The 14,712-nt window shown below is 41.3% G+C and overlaps 1 protein-coding gene across 1 annotated transcript in view; it reads left to right on the top strand.

The window, feature by feature from the left end:
• The window catches only part of LOC306982511 (NACHT, LRR and PYD domains-containing protein 3-like), a gene marked incomplete at both ends in the record, with an annotated part of 61,493 nt that extends 46,781 nt beyond the window's left edge, over positions 1-14,712 (top strand). Inside the window, 3 exons of the mRNA XM_079582447.1 lie at positions 2,451-2,627; positions 14,042-14,169; positions 14,597-14,712. Coding sequence (XP_079438573.1) covers positions 2,451-2,627; positions 14,042-14,169; positions 14,597-14,712 — 421 coding nt within the window. The remainder of the gene's footprint in view (positions 1-2,450; positions 2,628-14,041; positions 14,170-14,596) is intronic.

The following is a 14,712-nucleotide window of genomic DNA, read 5'->3' as shown; positions in this document are numbered from 1 at the left end:
ATGGAGCTGATCCAAGAGTTCCATCCAGCGCTGGATCCACAGGTCACTCTCATTTATACAAAGCTTTACCTTTCACATCATATATTTCAAAGTCTCAAACACTTTTGAAATGACTCCTGGCTCTCAGGGCGTTTGTTAGTTCAGTCTGTGTTCACATTCACTGCACCAAACGCTTCAAACTATTGTTCATGGTCAAAGCAGCTCTAGGCTCGCTTCCTAGAGCTAATCCTCTCACTCTCTTGTGGCCAAAAAGGAAGCAGGTGAAAGAAATGCACTTGATTAAACAGATGGAGATGAAAGCTTTACAGCACAGACTGAGGCAGAGACACATCGCGGTTATAAAGATGAACATCCATCAGACCAATGTTCCAAACGCCCAGCGCCGTGTATTCAGTAGGAAATGCTCCAGTCCTTTCTTCACTTCAAAATGAAACATGACACTGAAAGTGGGCCGTCAGCCTTCACACCCGTCAGGAGACTGACGCCACAAACCCGTTAGAGAAATGCTAAATCCATTGTAAACCCTGCAGTCCCTGACACTGGAGCTCCACCACTCACTGGTTTAAAGTGAGGGTTGAAGGAAAGTGGTGTAAAGTCATGGATGTTAAATGTTGTGTTTCTCTGCCCCACAGACGCTCACAGCCCACACTCTGTCCGTCTGTAAACTCCTGTTCATCTTTGACGGCCTCGACGAGAGCAGACTGTCTCTGGACTTCAGCTGTGAGCTCATCTCTGAGGTCACACAGAGGTCAGAGGTGGGCGTACTGTTGGTGAACCTCATCAGAGGCGCTCTGCTTCCTCACGCCCTTATATGGATCACCTCCCGCCCAGCGGCGGCCCATCAGATCCCAGCGCGGTGCGTGCACAGGGTCACGGAGGTCAGGGGCTTCATCACTGACCCACAGAAGGAGCAGTACTTTAGGAAGAGGTTCTCAGATGAAGAGCAGCTTCAAACAGTCCTGTCCCACCTCAGAACCTCCCGCAGCCTCCACAACATGAGCCAGATCCCAGTCTTCTGCTGGATCACCTCCACAGTCCTGGACCACGTGTTGAGAAGCCATCAGAGCGGACCACTGCCCCAGACCCTCACAGACATGTACGCACACTTCCTGTTGGTGCAGACGCACAGGAAGAGGAAGTACAAACAGACACAAACAGAGGTCAGGTCTGAGACCTGGGGGCTGACAGAGGCCGACACAGAGCTGCTCCTGAAGCTGGGGAGACTGGCCTTTGAGCATCTGCAGACAGGAAACATCATGTTCTACCAAGAAGACCTGGAGCAGGTGGGTCTGGGCCTGAGCGAGGCCTCGGTCTACTCCGGACTCTGCACTGAGATCTTCAAACGAGAGAGTGTCTTCAACCAGTCAGTCTACTGCTTCATCCACCTGAGCGTGCAGGAGTTTCTGGCAGCCGTTTACCTTCACCACTACTTTAAGAACAACCAGGAGGTGGTCAGGGAGGTTCTTTATGGAAGTGAAGGAACCGTCTCAGGGTTAAGTCCAAATGAGTTCCTCAGTAAAGCTCTTGTAAAGTCCCTGCAGAGTCCAAACGGCCACCTGGACCTGTTTGTGCGGTTCCTTCATGGCCTCAGTCTGGAGTCCAACCACAGACTTTTAGGAGCTCTGCTGAGTCCAATAAAGGAATCAGAAATCACAGAAGTCATAAAAAACCTTAAACAGATGAGCTCAGAGAAAATCTCTCCCGACAGAAGCATCAACATCTTCCACTGTCTGATGGAGCTGAAGGACCAGTCTGTGCAGCAGCAGATCCAGGACTTCCTGAAGTCTGGAGGTGGATCTGAGGAGAGACTGTCTGAGATCCAGTGCTCGGCTCTGGCCTACATGCTGCAGATGTCAGAGCAGGTCCTGGAGGAGCTGGACCTAAGGAAGTACAACACGTCTGATCAGGGTAAACAGAGACTGGTCCCAGTGGTGAGGAACTGCAGGAAGGCTGTGTGAGTCCTCAGTCACAGACAGAAGCTTCACAGACCTGTTAGAATCACTCACATGTCGCCTAACATCTGTTACAGGTTTGAATACTGTGGACTCTCAGAGGTTCACTGTGAAGTGGTGGGGTCAGCGCTGAGCTCCAGCCCCTCCCATCTCAGAGAGTTGAATCTGAGTCATAATGACCTGAGTGACTCCTCAGTGTCTGCGCTGTGTGTTGGTCTGAAGAGTCCTCACTGTCAGCTCTCCTCTCTCAGGTCAGTGTCAGGTCTGGGACGGCTCTCGCTCGTCCATCCTCCTCCTCATCCTTTAATCACTGAAACTGAGTGATGGGACGTAACCGTTCTCTGACAGTGAAGTAAAGTGTAGGAGATGAAAAACTACAGCATTTACCCCTGACCTCTGAGTCCTGCTGCAAACCAGAGTCTCAGATGTTCAGCTGTAGCTACAGAAACTCCTCTGACTTTAGTATGGACTTAATTACTTCATTTATTCTTTATTCAGATTGAGGAGCTGTGATTTGTCAGAGATCAGCTGTTCCTCTCTAGCCTCAGCTCTGAAGTCCAACCTCAAACATCTCACTGAGCTGGACCTGGATTATAACAGACACCTGTCTGACTCAGGAGTGTCTCATCTGTGTGGTTTTCTGCAACTCAAAGACTGTCGCCTGCAGACTCTCAGGTCAGTGTCTCTGTGTCAGGGCTCAAGCTTTAACATAAACTATGAATAAAACAGTTTTAGTGATTTGTTTGTGTTTGTTTATGTAGGGAATAAATTAATTTTCAGAAGAAGTAAAGTCTATAAGTCTTATCCTGTAAATGTTTTAAAAAGAGAGATTACAAAATACATGTAATGTATTTATCTATTTATGTGTTTAATGCATTTTGATTTGTATATTATTCACCTCTCCTTGACTTGGTCTGAAGTGGGCGTGGCCTTGGTCTAAAGTGGGCGTGGTCATGCATCTACTCAAAAGGAGTGGGCCGAAGCAAAAGCTTATAAACGCCCACCCCGAAATTATTACAATAAAAGTGTATATCACAACAATAGTACAAAAGAACATATTACAAAGTACGAGAGCCTTGGAACACAGCACGCGCACACGTGAACACAACATACCCGTTTTTGATTCGTGATGAACACATTATGATACAATGATATATTTAGCAAGATCATGATTAAATTTGCCTCCATAGCGAAGAACCTGTTACATTTCAAAGCGTCTGTTTTAAAACGGACCACCCTTACAAAGCACTTAAGGGAATGTTCATGTAATTAACAGAAATTAGCAGTAGAGAAATGAAACACAACTACTACAACAGTCTCGTTACATGTACAATGTTTGGTAAAAAGCAAGTTACAAACGGTGAATGGTTGTAAATCGAATGGTTATCAATGTTATCATCTGTGAGAGCTTTTTTTTTAATTTATCTTAAGTTTGTAAACTTATAATTACTTAGAATCTACCTCAGCAGACCCTCTGACCTGGACAAAACAGAACTTCCTTTTTTATTTTGTGATGTCACTTCCTTTGCCTTTGAAGTGAGTTCCAGTAGCAGCTCTTTTTGGACCAAGGCCGGACCTTGTTTTGAATGTGAGTTTGGAGGCACAGCCTTCAACACCAAGGCTTTGGGAAACAGCCCTTATTTTAGAAAGTTTTAGGGAAGAATTAAACTTTAATCGGTTTGTGGAAAATTCTTTCATTCTTTATTATTAACTCTTCAGTTTGAATTCATGTCATTTGTTAATCCCGATCTGGTAACACTTTACATGACGACCCGGTAATTGCTAGTAATTACAGTAGTAATTACTACTGTAATTACAGTAGTAATTACTAGCAATTACAGTAGTAATTACTACTGTAATTACAGTAGTAATTACTAGCAATTACAGGAGTAATTACTACTTTAATTACAGTAGTAATTACTAGTATCTAATATCAATAAAAGTGGTATTCTTTGGTAACTAAAGAAGTAGTTAATAGTAGCTATGCACAAAGACTAAAAAGTATTTGCCCAATAAATACTAGTAATAAACATAAATAAATGTGGTAGTTGTTGGGTAGTTAAAGTAGTAGTAAATAGTAACTCCGCACAATAACTGCTAGGTATTTGCCCAATAAGTACAGCAGTAATAAGTTGTAACAAATATCAAGTGTTAATTATTTGGTAGTTAAAGTAGTAGTAAATAGTAACTCTGCACAATAACTGCTAGGTGTCTGCATAATAAATACTAGTAATACATGTAAAAAGTGATTGCTATTTATTTACAGTAGGTAATAGTAATTTAGTTATACTGGTACTTCATAGTGAATTGCATTGGTGCCACCTTCGTAATTAAAGTAGTAAGGGTAAATTATGTTCCTATAATTAGTACATAGCTACAGTAGTAGCTATTGGGCAATTAATGTGGTAAATAATTGGTGTTACTAGCACTAATGTAACTTTTCTATCTGCATTAAGGTGCGGAAAGCACACTGGTCTTAACAATTAATAATGTGCTGGATTGTGTGAATGTGGGGGACAAATTAATTGACAGAAAACTATTTGATTTATTCATATTTTAATAATATTACAAAACAACACTGCAGCAATAACAATTTAGAAAGATATTACCATACATTTCAATGCAATTCTACAACAAGAAGACCTGTATGCCCAACTAATAAACACAACTAATGACAACAAACAACTACCAGTAACAACATGAGTACGTACCACATTACTATCTGGTAGTTACTACATTTCCCGGGTCTTCATCTGACATAGGACATAGTGGTAATAACCAGTAACAACATGAGTAGGTACTAGAGGACTATCTGGTAGTTACTACATTTCCCAGGTCTTCATCTGACATAAGACATACCATTAACTACCAGTAACAACATGAGTAGGTACCAGAGAACGATCTGGTAGTTACTACATTTCCCGGGTCTTCATCTGACATAGGACATAGTGGTAATAACCAGTAACAACATGAGTAGGTACCAGAGAACGATCTGGTAGTTACTACATTTCCCGGGTCTTCATCTGACATAGGACATAGTGGTAACAACCAGTAACAACATGAGTAGGTACCAGAGAACGATCCGGTAGTTACTACATTTCACGGGTCTTCATCTGACATAGGACATACCATTAACTACTAGTAACAACATGAGTAGGTACCAGAGAACTATCTGGTAGTTACTACATTTCCCGGGTCTTCATCTGACATAGGAGATAGTGGTAATAAACAGTAACAACATGAGTAGGTACCAGAGAACTATCTGGTAGTTGCTATATTTCTCGGGTCTTCATCTGACATAGGAGATAGTGGTAATAAACAGTAACAACATGAGTAGGTACCAGAGAACTATCTGGTAGTTACTAATTGGTATACAAAAAAGTACTGTTATGGCACCGGTGCCGAAAAGCAGGCATCATTAAAGTAGTGTTTTTTGACCCAGCTTTGGGGATCCACTGTACAGCTGTGATCTTTTTTCTGGTTCTATTGCTTGTCAAAACGATGGGCAGCCAACGGAAAATAGTATATCCAGTCATCATGTCTTCCTTTCACCATCATGGCATTGCTGAGTAGGCACAAGTGAAGCTGTTCTCTGGAATACACATAATGTTTACAATGTAAAGTTCATGTTGAACCAACTATGTCTTTTGGAATACAGGTGTTTTACTTACTTTTGCTTCAGGGTTGTTGGTGTGCGTCTTTAATCAAGGATCCAGGATAAAATACAAAACCTAACAATTGAAAGCAGAACATAGGTAAGAAATTAAAGGTTTTTACTCAAATTCTCAAGCATGTGTTGGATGAGCACATGTACACAAAGTGGGAAGTAATATCCCACTTTATTTACATGTATAGTCCTTTTATTTTTGGTTTACTGTGTATACTTTTGGTACACCGTTTGCCCCCTTGAAGTGTGTGATGTGAGTCACTGTATACAAGATGGCTCTATTTACTATATAATGGTTTGCACATTTCGTGTCTCTTCTGCACACCCAGAGTGTTTGAGAGCAGCATGTACCAGTGAATTTCCCCATTGTGACTAAAGGCTTATATAATCTTACAGAGGTTTGAGTAAGTCACTAAATGCAAGTCTCGAGTCAAGTCCAAGTCGTGAAAGTCCAAGTCTCAAGCAAGTCCAAGTCAATCGGTCATAGGGTCAAGTCAAGTTAAAGCTTTTGTCAAGTAAAGTCTTGCTTTAGCCGGCAAGTCACCTCAAGTCACAAACGCCAGCGTGTCTACTTTTCATGTGTTTAATCTTGAAAATAATAAGTGCTTTCTCAAGATACTATAATTTAGGCTAAAATCAAACTTTTTAAAATCTCATGGATTTGGATTTAAAGTCTAATTAATATTTAAACGCCAAAACATTCCAAATATATGTATTATAAATAAACAGTCTATGTTCAAAATTGCTGGGACAGCATTTTAAGGAAGGGGGCCCGGGGGGGGGGGGGGGGGGGGGGGGGGGGGGGCGACTTAAAAAATATGAAATATAGTATTTTAAATATGAGCTGCTTTTCCCTGCAGTCTGAAAAATAAATATAAAATAATATTTTTATTTTTCTTAGTTTCTGGCAGTTTTTCTGTCAGTGGTTCCCTGTAATGCCCCAGCCCCTGTATACTCGGATTTGCCCCTGCTCAAAATAGATTCCGCGTAGCCTTCAGTCCCGCTGTCACTGGGCTGTGTGCGGATGCGTAAAATAGCCACTAAATGCTGTAAACTTTGTGTGAACGCCTTAAAACATCGAAAAGCCCAGAGATTTCTGTTGCTTAATCAGCTCTTACGCATCGTCGTTCTGGAGGCTCCGTCTGCGCTGTCGGTACAGCCCATTGTTTCAAACGCTTTACTGTCCGTAACCTGTTCACTCTGTTTAGAAAACCTTTAATGCACGTATTTCGACGTCGTATTTCCTCCTGCCTGTGAAGCGCTGTGTTGGGTAACCGAACACGCATGTGGCTAATTACCATATGTAAACATAGATGCGCCGCTTTTACGCAATGAACCTTGATCTTTCGACAGTTTATCTTTAATGCTGGTGCACCAGCAATTACAGGTGGTGAAATGTTTTATCTGAACGTGTCTATTTCAAAATGCCCCCTGGCACAAGATGGGCATACCCCGTGCTATGTTACACCCCACTATGAATGTGCCAAACGAATCTTCTCAACTCGCACTGTGCCAGGAGCAGCACACAATGTATGGAGCGAAAACGCGCGCGACTGCCCTGCTTGATCCCATTTCATACACTCGTAACATCCACCAGCGCCTGTAAACACCCATGCAGCTATCAAATAGCTTTGGCTAGGCTAACTTCAGCAATATATGACATGTACTCAAGCTTAAAATTATCCAACCGCTCGCGATTTTTTCCCCCTAGGATGAGAAAGGTCACATTTGAGACAACACTAGTTTAAATTGATCCAAACTACCCGTTGACCTAAACCTAACTCTAACCTTAAAAACAGTAAAATTAATAGAAAAAGCCCTGTCCCATCCTTGGAAGAAAACAATTTATGCAACCGCTCACCTGTCTACACTCCACCTAGGTTCCCTCCTTCAGGCGCCTGCAGTTGTATTTTACCATGTCCGCATTGCGTTCGTTAGGCTTTAGCTGCGCTAACACCGCGCCAGGACCTCACGACTCGTGTAAAATATACAACATGTGGCCAAACGCTGCCACAGAGCTATTTTTGTAGTACTTCGCTGTGAGTAGTTAACCCAGCGTCGTAGCCCCAGTACACTGCAATACAGAGTAAGCCTGCCCGCTGTAGCGCGCATGCGCTTTATCCTCCCGCCGAAATTTTGAATTGTTTCAGGTTTTACGTCACAATAAAGTACATCCGCGGCAACAATACGCAACAACTGACCATATAGTTCTATGACCATCACGCACGCCTCTGAAGATTCATACTTTGTCTATGATATGGTGTTTTGGGCTCTATGCCGCTTTACTTCTTCCGACACTTCCGGGTTCATGCCATGAACATCTTCCACTGCTAACGCCCCCTACTGTGTCTGAGCGGAAAGACACCAACAAACTTTCTCTCTCCCCATTTCGAGAAAGCAGAGATACTTCAGCATCAGCGACATTTGATTAGATTTGTAATTTATGCACAGCCACAACAAAAACAGCAAACAATGTCTTTTCAAAAATGATTTTTTTAAAAGTTTGAGGAAACACTGAACAAAATGAAATTTTCACAAATGAAAAACAAAAAAATGTTATGTAGCTGAACTCTTTCAAATATATTACGTGACTTAAAGGAATAGGCCACCGTTTTTACATACTGAGATATGTTCTTACCTAACCTTAGCCGAGTTAATATATATCCGTCTGGTCTTTGGCCGCGCGCTCTGTCACGCAAACGGAGCACATACGCAGCCTCTCCCACATGTCATATAGCTCCAAAAAAGCTCACGATAGAAGCTGCCAAGCTCTTCCACGTGTTCCCTATTTAAATAAAGTTACGTGAAGTGTGAAGAGAGCCTTTTACAACAAGCAGAAAATATATTTTCGGAAAGTGCTCGCGCATTCCTACCTCATGGTCGAGGTTCTGAGTCCTGTGTCGTCGTCCGGGGTGAGTTGTAAATCTGTGAAACATTACTACACTATACTTTCTGCTTGTTATCACAGCCCGGCACGATGTACGTAAAAGGCATTGTTCACAAGTTATCCACGCTTCTTCAACTGTTCTCTGCGAGCTCTCTACAAGTCACGCAGCTTCTATTGACGGAAGTGAGCGGGGAAGTCTTTAGGAGTTACTACGCGGACGCTGTGCTCCTCGTATCATTACGCCTCACAATATAGTCCCCCTTTTTATCTGCTTATAAAATCGACGTGCTACATTTCTGTGTAAATATACTTCGCATGAAAACACTTCACGTAACTTTATTTAAATAGGGAACACGTGGAAGAGCTTGGCAGCTTCTATCGTGAGCTTTTTTGGAGCTATATGACATGTGGGAGAGGCTGCGTATGTGCTCCGTTTGCGTGACAGAGCGCGCGGACAAAGACCAGACGGATATATATTAACTCGGCTAAGGTTAGGTAAGAACATATCTCAGTATGTAAAAACGGTGGCCTATTCCTTTAAGTCACGTAATATATTTGAAAGAGTTCAGCTACATAACATTTTTTTGTTTTTCATTTGTGAAAATTTCATTTTGTTCAGTGTTTCCTCAAACTTTTATAAAAATCATTTTTGAAAAGACATTGTTTGCTGTTTTTGTTGTGGCTGTGCATAAATTACAAATCTAATCAAATGTCGCTGATGCTGAAGTATCTCTGCTTTCTCGAAATGGGGAGAGAGAAAGTTTGTTGGTGTCTTTCCGCTCAGACACAGTAGGGGGCGTTAGCAGTGGAAGATGTTCATGGCATGAACCCGGAAGTGTCGGAAGAAGTAAAGCGGCATAGAGCCCAAAACACCATATCATAGACAAAGTATGAATCTTCAGAGGCGTGCGTGATGGTCATAGAACTATATGGTCAGTTGTTGCGTATTGTTGCCGCGGATGTACTTTATTGTGACGTAAAACCTGAAACAATTCAAAATTTCGGCGGGAGGATAAAGCGCATGCGCGCTACAGCGGGCAGGCTTACTCTGTATTGCAGTGTACTGGGGCTACGACGCTGGGTTAACTACTCACAGCGAAGTACTACAAAAATAGCTCTGTGGCAGCGTTTGGCCACATGTTGTATATTTTACACGAGTCGTGAGGTCCTGGCGCGGTGTTAGCGCAGCTAAAGCCTAACGAACGCAATGCATGGTAAAATACAACTGCAGGCGCCTGAAGGAGGGAACCTAGGTGGAGTGTAGACAGGTGAGCGGTTGCATAAATTGTTTTCTTCCAAGGATGGGACAGGGCTTTTTCTATTAATTTTACTGTTTTTAAGGTTAGAGTTAGGTTTAGGTCAACGGGTAGTTTGGATCAATTTAAACTAGCGTTGTCTCAAATGTGACCTTTCTCATCCTAGGGGGAAAAAATCGCGAGCGGTTGGATAATTTTAAGCTTGAGTACATGTCATATATTGCTGAAGTTAGCCTAGCCAAAGCTATTTGATAGCTGCATGGGTGTTTACAGGCGCTGGTGGATGTTACGAGTGTATGAAATGGGATCAAGCAGGGCAGTCGCGCGCGTTTTCGCTCCATACATTGTGTGCTGCTCCTGGCACAGTGCGAGTTGAGAAGATTCGTTTGGCACATTCATAGTGGGGTGTAACATAGCACGGGGTATGCCCATCTTGTGCCAGGGGGCATTTTGAAATAGACACGTTCAGATAAAACATTTCACCACCTGTAATTGCTGGTGCACCAGCATTAAAGATAAACTGTCGAAAGATCAAGGTTCATTGCGTAAAAGCGGCGCATCTATGTTTACATATGGTAATTAGCCACATGCGTGTTCGGTTACCCAACACAGCGCTTCACAGGCAGGAGGAAATACGACGTCGAAATACGTGCATTAAAGGTTTTCTAAACAGAGTGAACAGGTTACGGACAGTAAAGCGTTTGAAACAATGGGCTGTACCGACAGCGCAGACGGAGCCTCCAGAACGACGATGCGTAAGAGCTGATTAAGCAACAGAAATCTCTGGGCTTTTCGATGTTTTAAGGCGTTCACACAAAGTTTACAGCATTTAGTGGCTATTTTACGCATCCGCACACAGCCCAGTGACAGCGGGACTGAAGGCTACGCGGAATCTATTTTGAGCAGGGGCAAATCCGAGTATACAGGGGCTGGGGCATTACAGGGAACCACTGACAGAAAAACTGCCAGAAACTAAGAAAAATAAAAATATTATTTTATATTTATATTTCAGACTGCAGGGAAAAGCAGCTCATATTTAAAATACTATATTTCATATTTTTTAAGTCGCCCCCCCCCCCCGGGCCCCCTTCCTTAAAATGCTGTCCCAGCAATTTTGAACATAGACTGTTTATTTATAATACATATATTTGGAATGTTTTGGCGTTTAAATATTAATTAGACTTTAAATCCAAATCCATGAGATTTTAAAAAGTTTGATTTTAGCCTAAATTATAGTATCTTGAGAAAGCACTTATTATTTTCAAGATTAAACACATGAAAAGTAGACACGCTGGCGTTTGTGACTTGAGGTGACTTGCCGGCTAAAGCAAGACTTTACTTGACAAAAGCTTTAACTTGACTTGACCCTATGACCGATTGACTTGGACTTGCTTGAGACTTGGACCTTCACGACTTGGACTTGACTCGAGACTTGCATTTAGTGACTTACTCAAACCTCTGTAAGATTATATAAGCCTTTAGTCACAATGGGGAAATTCACTGGTACATGCTGCTCTCAAACACTCTGGGTGTGCAGAAGAGACACGAAATGTGCAAACCATTATATAGTAAATAGAGCCATCTTGTATACAGTGACTCACATCACACACTTCAAGGGGGCAAACGGTGTACCAAAAGTATACACAGTAAACCAAAAATAAAAGGACTATACATGTAAATAAAGTGGGATATTACTTCCCACTTTGTGTACATGTGCTCATCCAACACATGTTTGAGAATTTGAGTAAAAACTTGTAATTTCTTACCTATGTTCTGCTTTCAATTGTTAGGTTTTGTATTTTTATCCTGGATCCTTGATTAAAGACGCACACCAACAACCCTGAAGCAAAAGTAAGTAAAACACCTGTATTCCAAAAGACATAGTTGTTTCAACATGAACTTTACATTGTAAACATTATGTGTATTCCAGAGAACAGCTTCACTTGTGCCTACTCAGCAATGCCATGATGGTGAAAGGAAGACATGATGACTGGATATACTATTTTCCGTTGGCTGCCCATCGTTTTGACAAGCAATAGAACCAGAAAAAGTTCACAGCTGTACAGTGGATCCCCAAAGCTGGGTCAAAAAACACTACTTTAATGATGCCTGCTTTTCGGCACCGGTGCCATAACAGCACTTTTTTGTATACCAATTAGTAACTACCAGATAGTTCTCTGGTACCTACTTGTGTTGTTACTGGTTATTACCACTATGTCCTATGTCAGTTGAAGACCCGAGAAATGTAGCAACTACCAGATAGTTATCAGGTACCTACTCATGTTGTTACTGTTTATTACCACTATCTCCTATGTCAGATGAAGACCCGAGAAATGTAGTAACTACCAGATAGTTCTCTGGTACCTACTCATGTTGTTACTGTTTATTACCACTATCTCCTATGTCAGATGAAGACCCGAGAAATGTAGTAACTACCAGATAGTTCTCTGGTACCTACTCATGTTGTTACTGGTAGTTAATGGTATCTCCTATGTCAGATGAAGACCCGGGAAATGTAGTAACTACCAGATAGTTCTCTGGTACCTACTCATGTTGTTACTGGTAGTTAATGGTATGTCCTATGTCAGATGAAGACCCGAGAAATGTAGTAACTACCAGATAGTTCTCTGGTACCTACTCATGTTGTTACTGGTAGTTAATGGTATGTCCTATGTCAGATGAAGACCCGGGAAATGTAGTAACTACCGGATCGTTCTCTAGTACCTACTCATGCTGTTACTGGTTATTACCACTATGTCCTATGTCAGATGAAGACCCGGGAAATGTAGTAACTACCGGATCGTTCTCTAGTACCTACTCATGCTGTTACTGGTTATTACCACTATGTCCTATGTCAAATGAAGACCCGGGAAATGTAGTAACTACCAGATCGTTCTCTGGTACCTACTCATGTTGTTACTGGTTATTACCACTATGTCCTATGTCAGATGAAGACCCGGGAAATGTAGTAACTACCAGATAGTTCTCTGGTACCTACTCATGTTGTTACTGGTAGTTAATGGTATGTCCTACGGCAGACCCGGGAAATGTAGTAACTACCAGATAGTAATGTGGTACGTACTCATGTTGTTACTGGTAGTTGTTTGTTGTCATTAGTTGTGTTTATTAGTTGGGCATACAGGTCTTCTTGTTGTAGAATTGCATTGAAATGTATGGTAATATCTTTCTAAATTGTTATTGCTGCAGTGTTGTTTTGTAATATTATTAAAATATGAATAAATCAAATAGTTTTCTGTCAATTAATTTGTCCCCCACATTCACACAATCCAGCACATTATTAATTGTTAAGACCAGTGTGCTTTCCGCACCTTAATGCAGATAGAAAAGTTACATTAGTGCAAGTAACACCAATTATTTACCACATTAATTGCCCAATAGCTACTACTGTAGCTATGTACTAATTATAGGAACATAATTTACCCTTACTACTTTAATTACGAAGGTGGCACCAATGCAATTCACTATGAAGTACCAGTATAACTAAATTACTATTACCTACTGTAAATAAATAGCAACCACTTTTTACATGTATTACTAGTATTTACTATGCAGACACCTAGCAGTTATTGTGCAGAGTTACTATTTACTACTACTTTAACTACCAAATAATTAACACTTGATATTTGTTACAACTTATTACTGCTGTACTTATTGGGCAAATACCTAGCAGTTATTGTGCGGAGTTACTATTTACTACTACTTTAACTACCCAACAACTACCACATTTATTTATGTTTATTACTAGTATTTATTGGGCAAATACTTTTTAGTCTTTGTGCATAGCTACTATTAACTACTTCTTTAGTTACCGAAGAACTACCACTTTTATTGATATTTATTACTAGTAATTACAAAGCTATTACCTAGCATTTATTGGGAAGAGATACTATTAACTACTTCTTTAATTACCAAAGAATACCACTTTTATTGATATTAGATACTAGTAATTACTACTGTAATTACTACTGTAATTACAGTAGTAATTACAGTAGTAATTACTACTGTAATTACAGTAGTAATTACTGCTGTAATTGCTATTAATTACTACTGTATTTACAGTAGTAATTACTACTGTAATTGCTAGTAATTACTACTGTAATTACAGTAGTAATTACTACTGTAATTGCTAGTAATTACTACTGTAATTACTAGCAATTACCGGGTCGTCATGTAAAGTGTTACCCAAGATCTCAGTCTTTGTGTTTGTTTTATCTGCATTAACTCTGCACTTTAATCACTTCATTTATTCTTTATTCAGATTGAGTCTCTGTGGTTTGTCAGAGATCAGCTGTTCCTCTCTGGCCTCAGCTCTGAAGTCCAACCCCTCACATCTCACTTACCTGGACCTGGATCATAACTACAGTCTGTCTGACTCAGGAGTGTCTCGTCTGTGTGGTTTTCTGCAATACAAAGACTGTCGCCTGCAGACTCTCAGGTCAGTTCACTGTCTCTGTGTCAGGGCTCAAACTTTAACACAAACTATGAACAAAACAGTTTTAGTGATTTGTTTGTGTTTTTTTCATGTAGGGAATAAATTCATTTCCAGAAGAACTAAAGTCAATAAGTCTTATCCTGTAAATGTTTTAAAAAGAGACATAACAACATACATGTAATGTATTTATGTGTTTAATGCATTTTGATTTATTATATGTATATTATTCACACTATGGTTGTTTCCTAAAGCCTCGGTACCTCTCCTTGTCTTGGTCTGAAGTGGGCGTGGCCCTGGTCTGAAGTGGGCGTGGCCTTGGTCTGAAGTGGGCGTGGTCAGGCATCTACATCATCACTCGCCGCCAAAGTGATGTTTCAATAGGTGTGTGTAAGATGAGCGAGGTGCTGCGGGCGCTGCGGGCGCTGCAGGCGCTGCGGGCGCTGCAGGCGCTTCAGGCCGGTCAGAGTCGTGTCCAAGATGGCCGCCCCTCGCTCTGA

Source organism: Gobius niger (genome assembly GCF_951799975.1).
Source record: "Gobius niger genome assembly, chromosome: 24".
Taxonomy (NCBI): Eukaryota; Metazoa; Chordata; class Actinopteri; order Gobiiformes; family Gobiidae; genus Gobius; species Gobius niger.
This window is presented reverse-complemented; position numbering and strand designations above follow the sequence as displayed.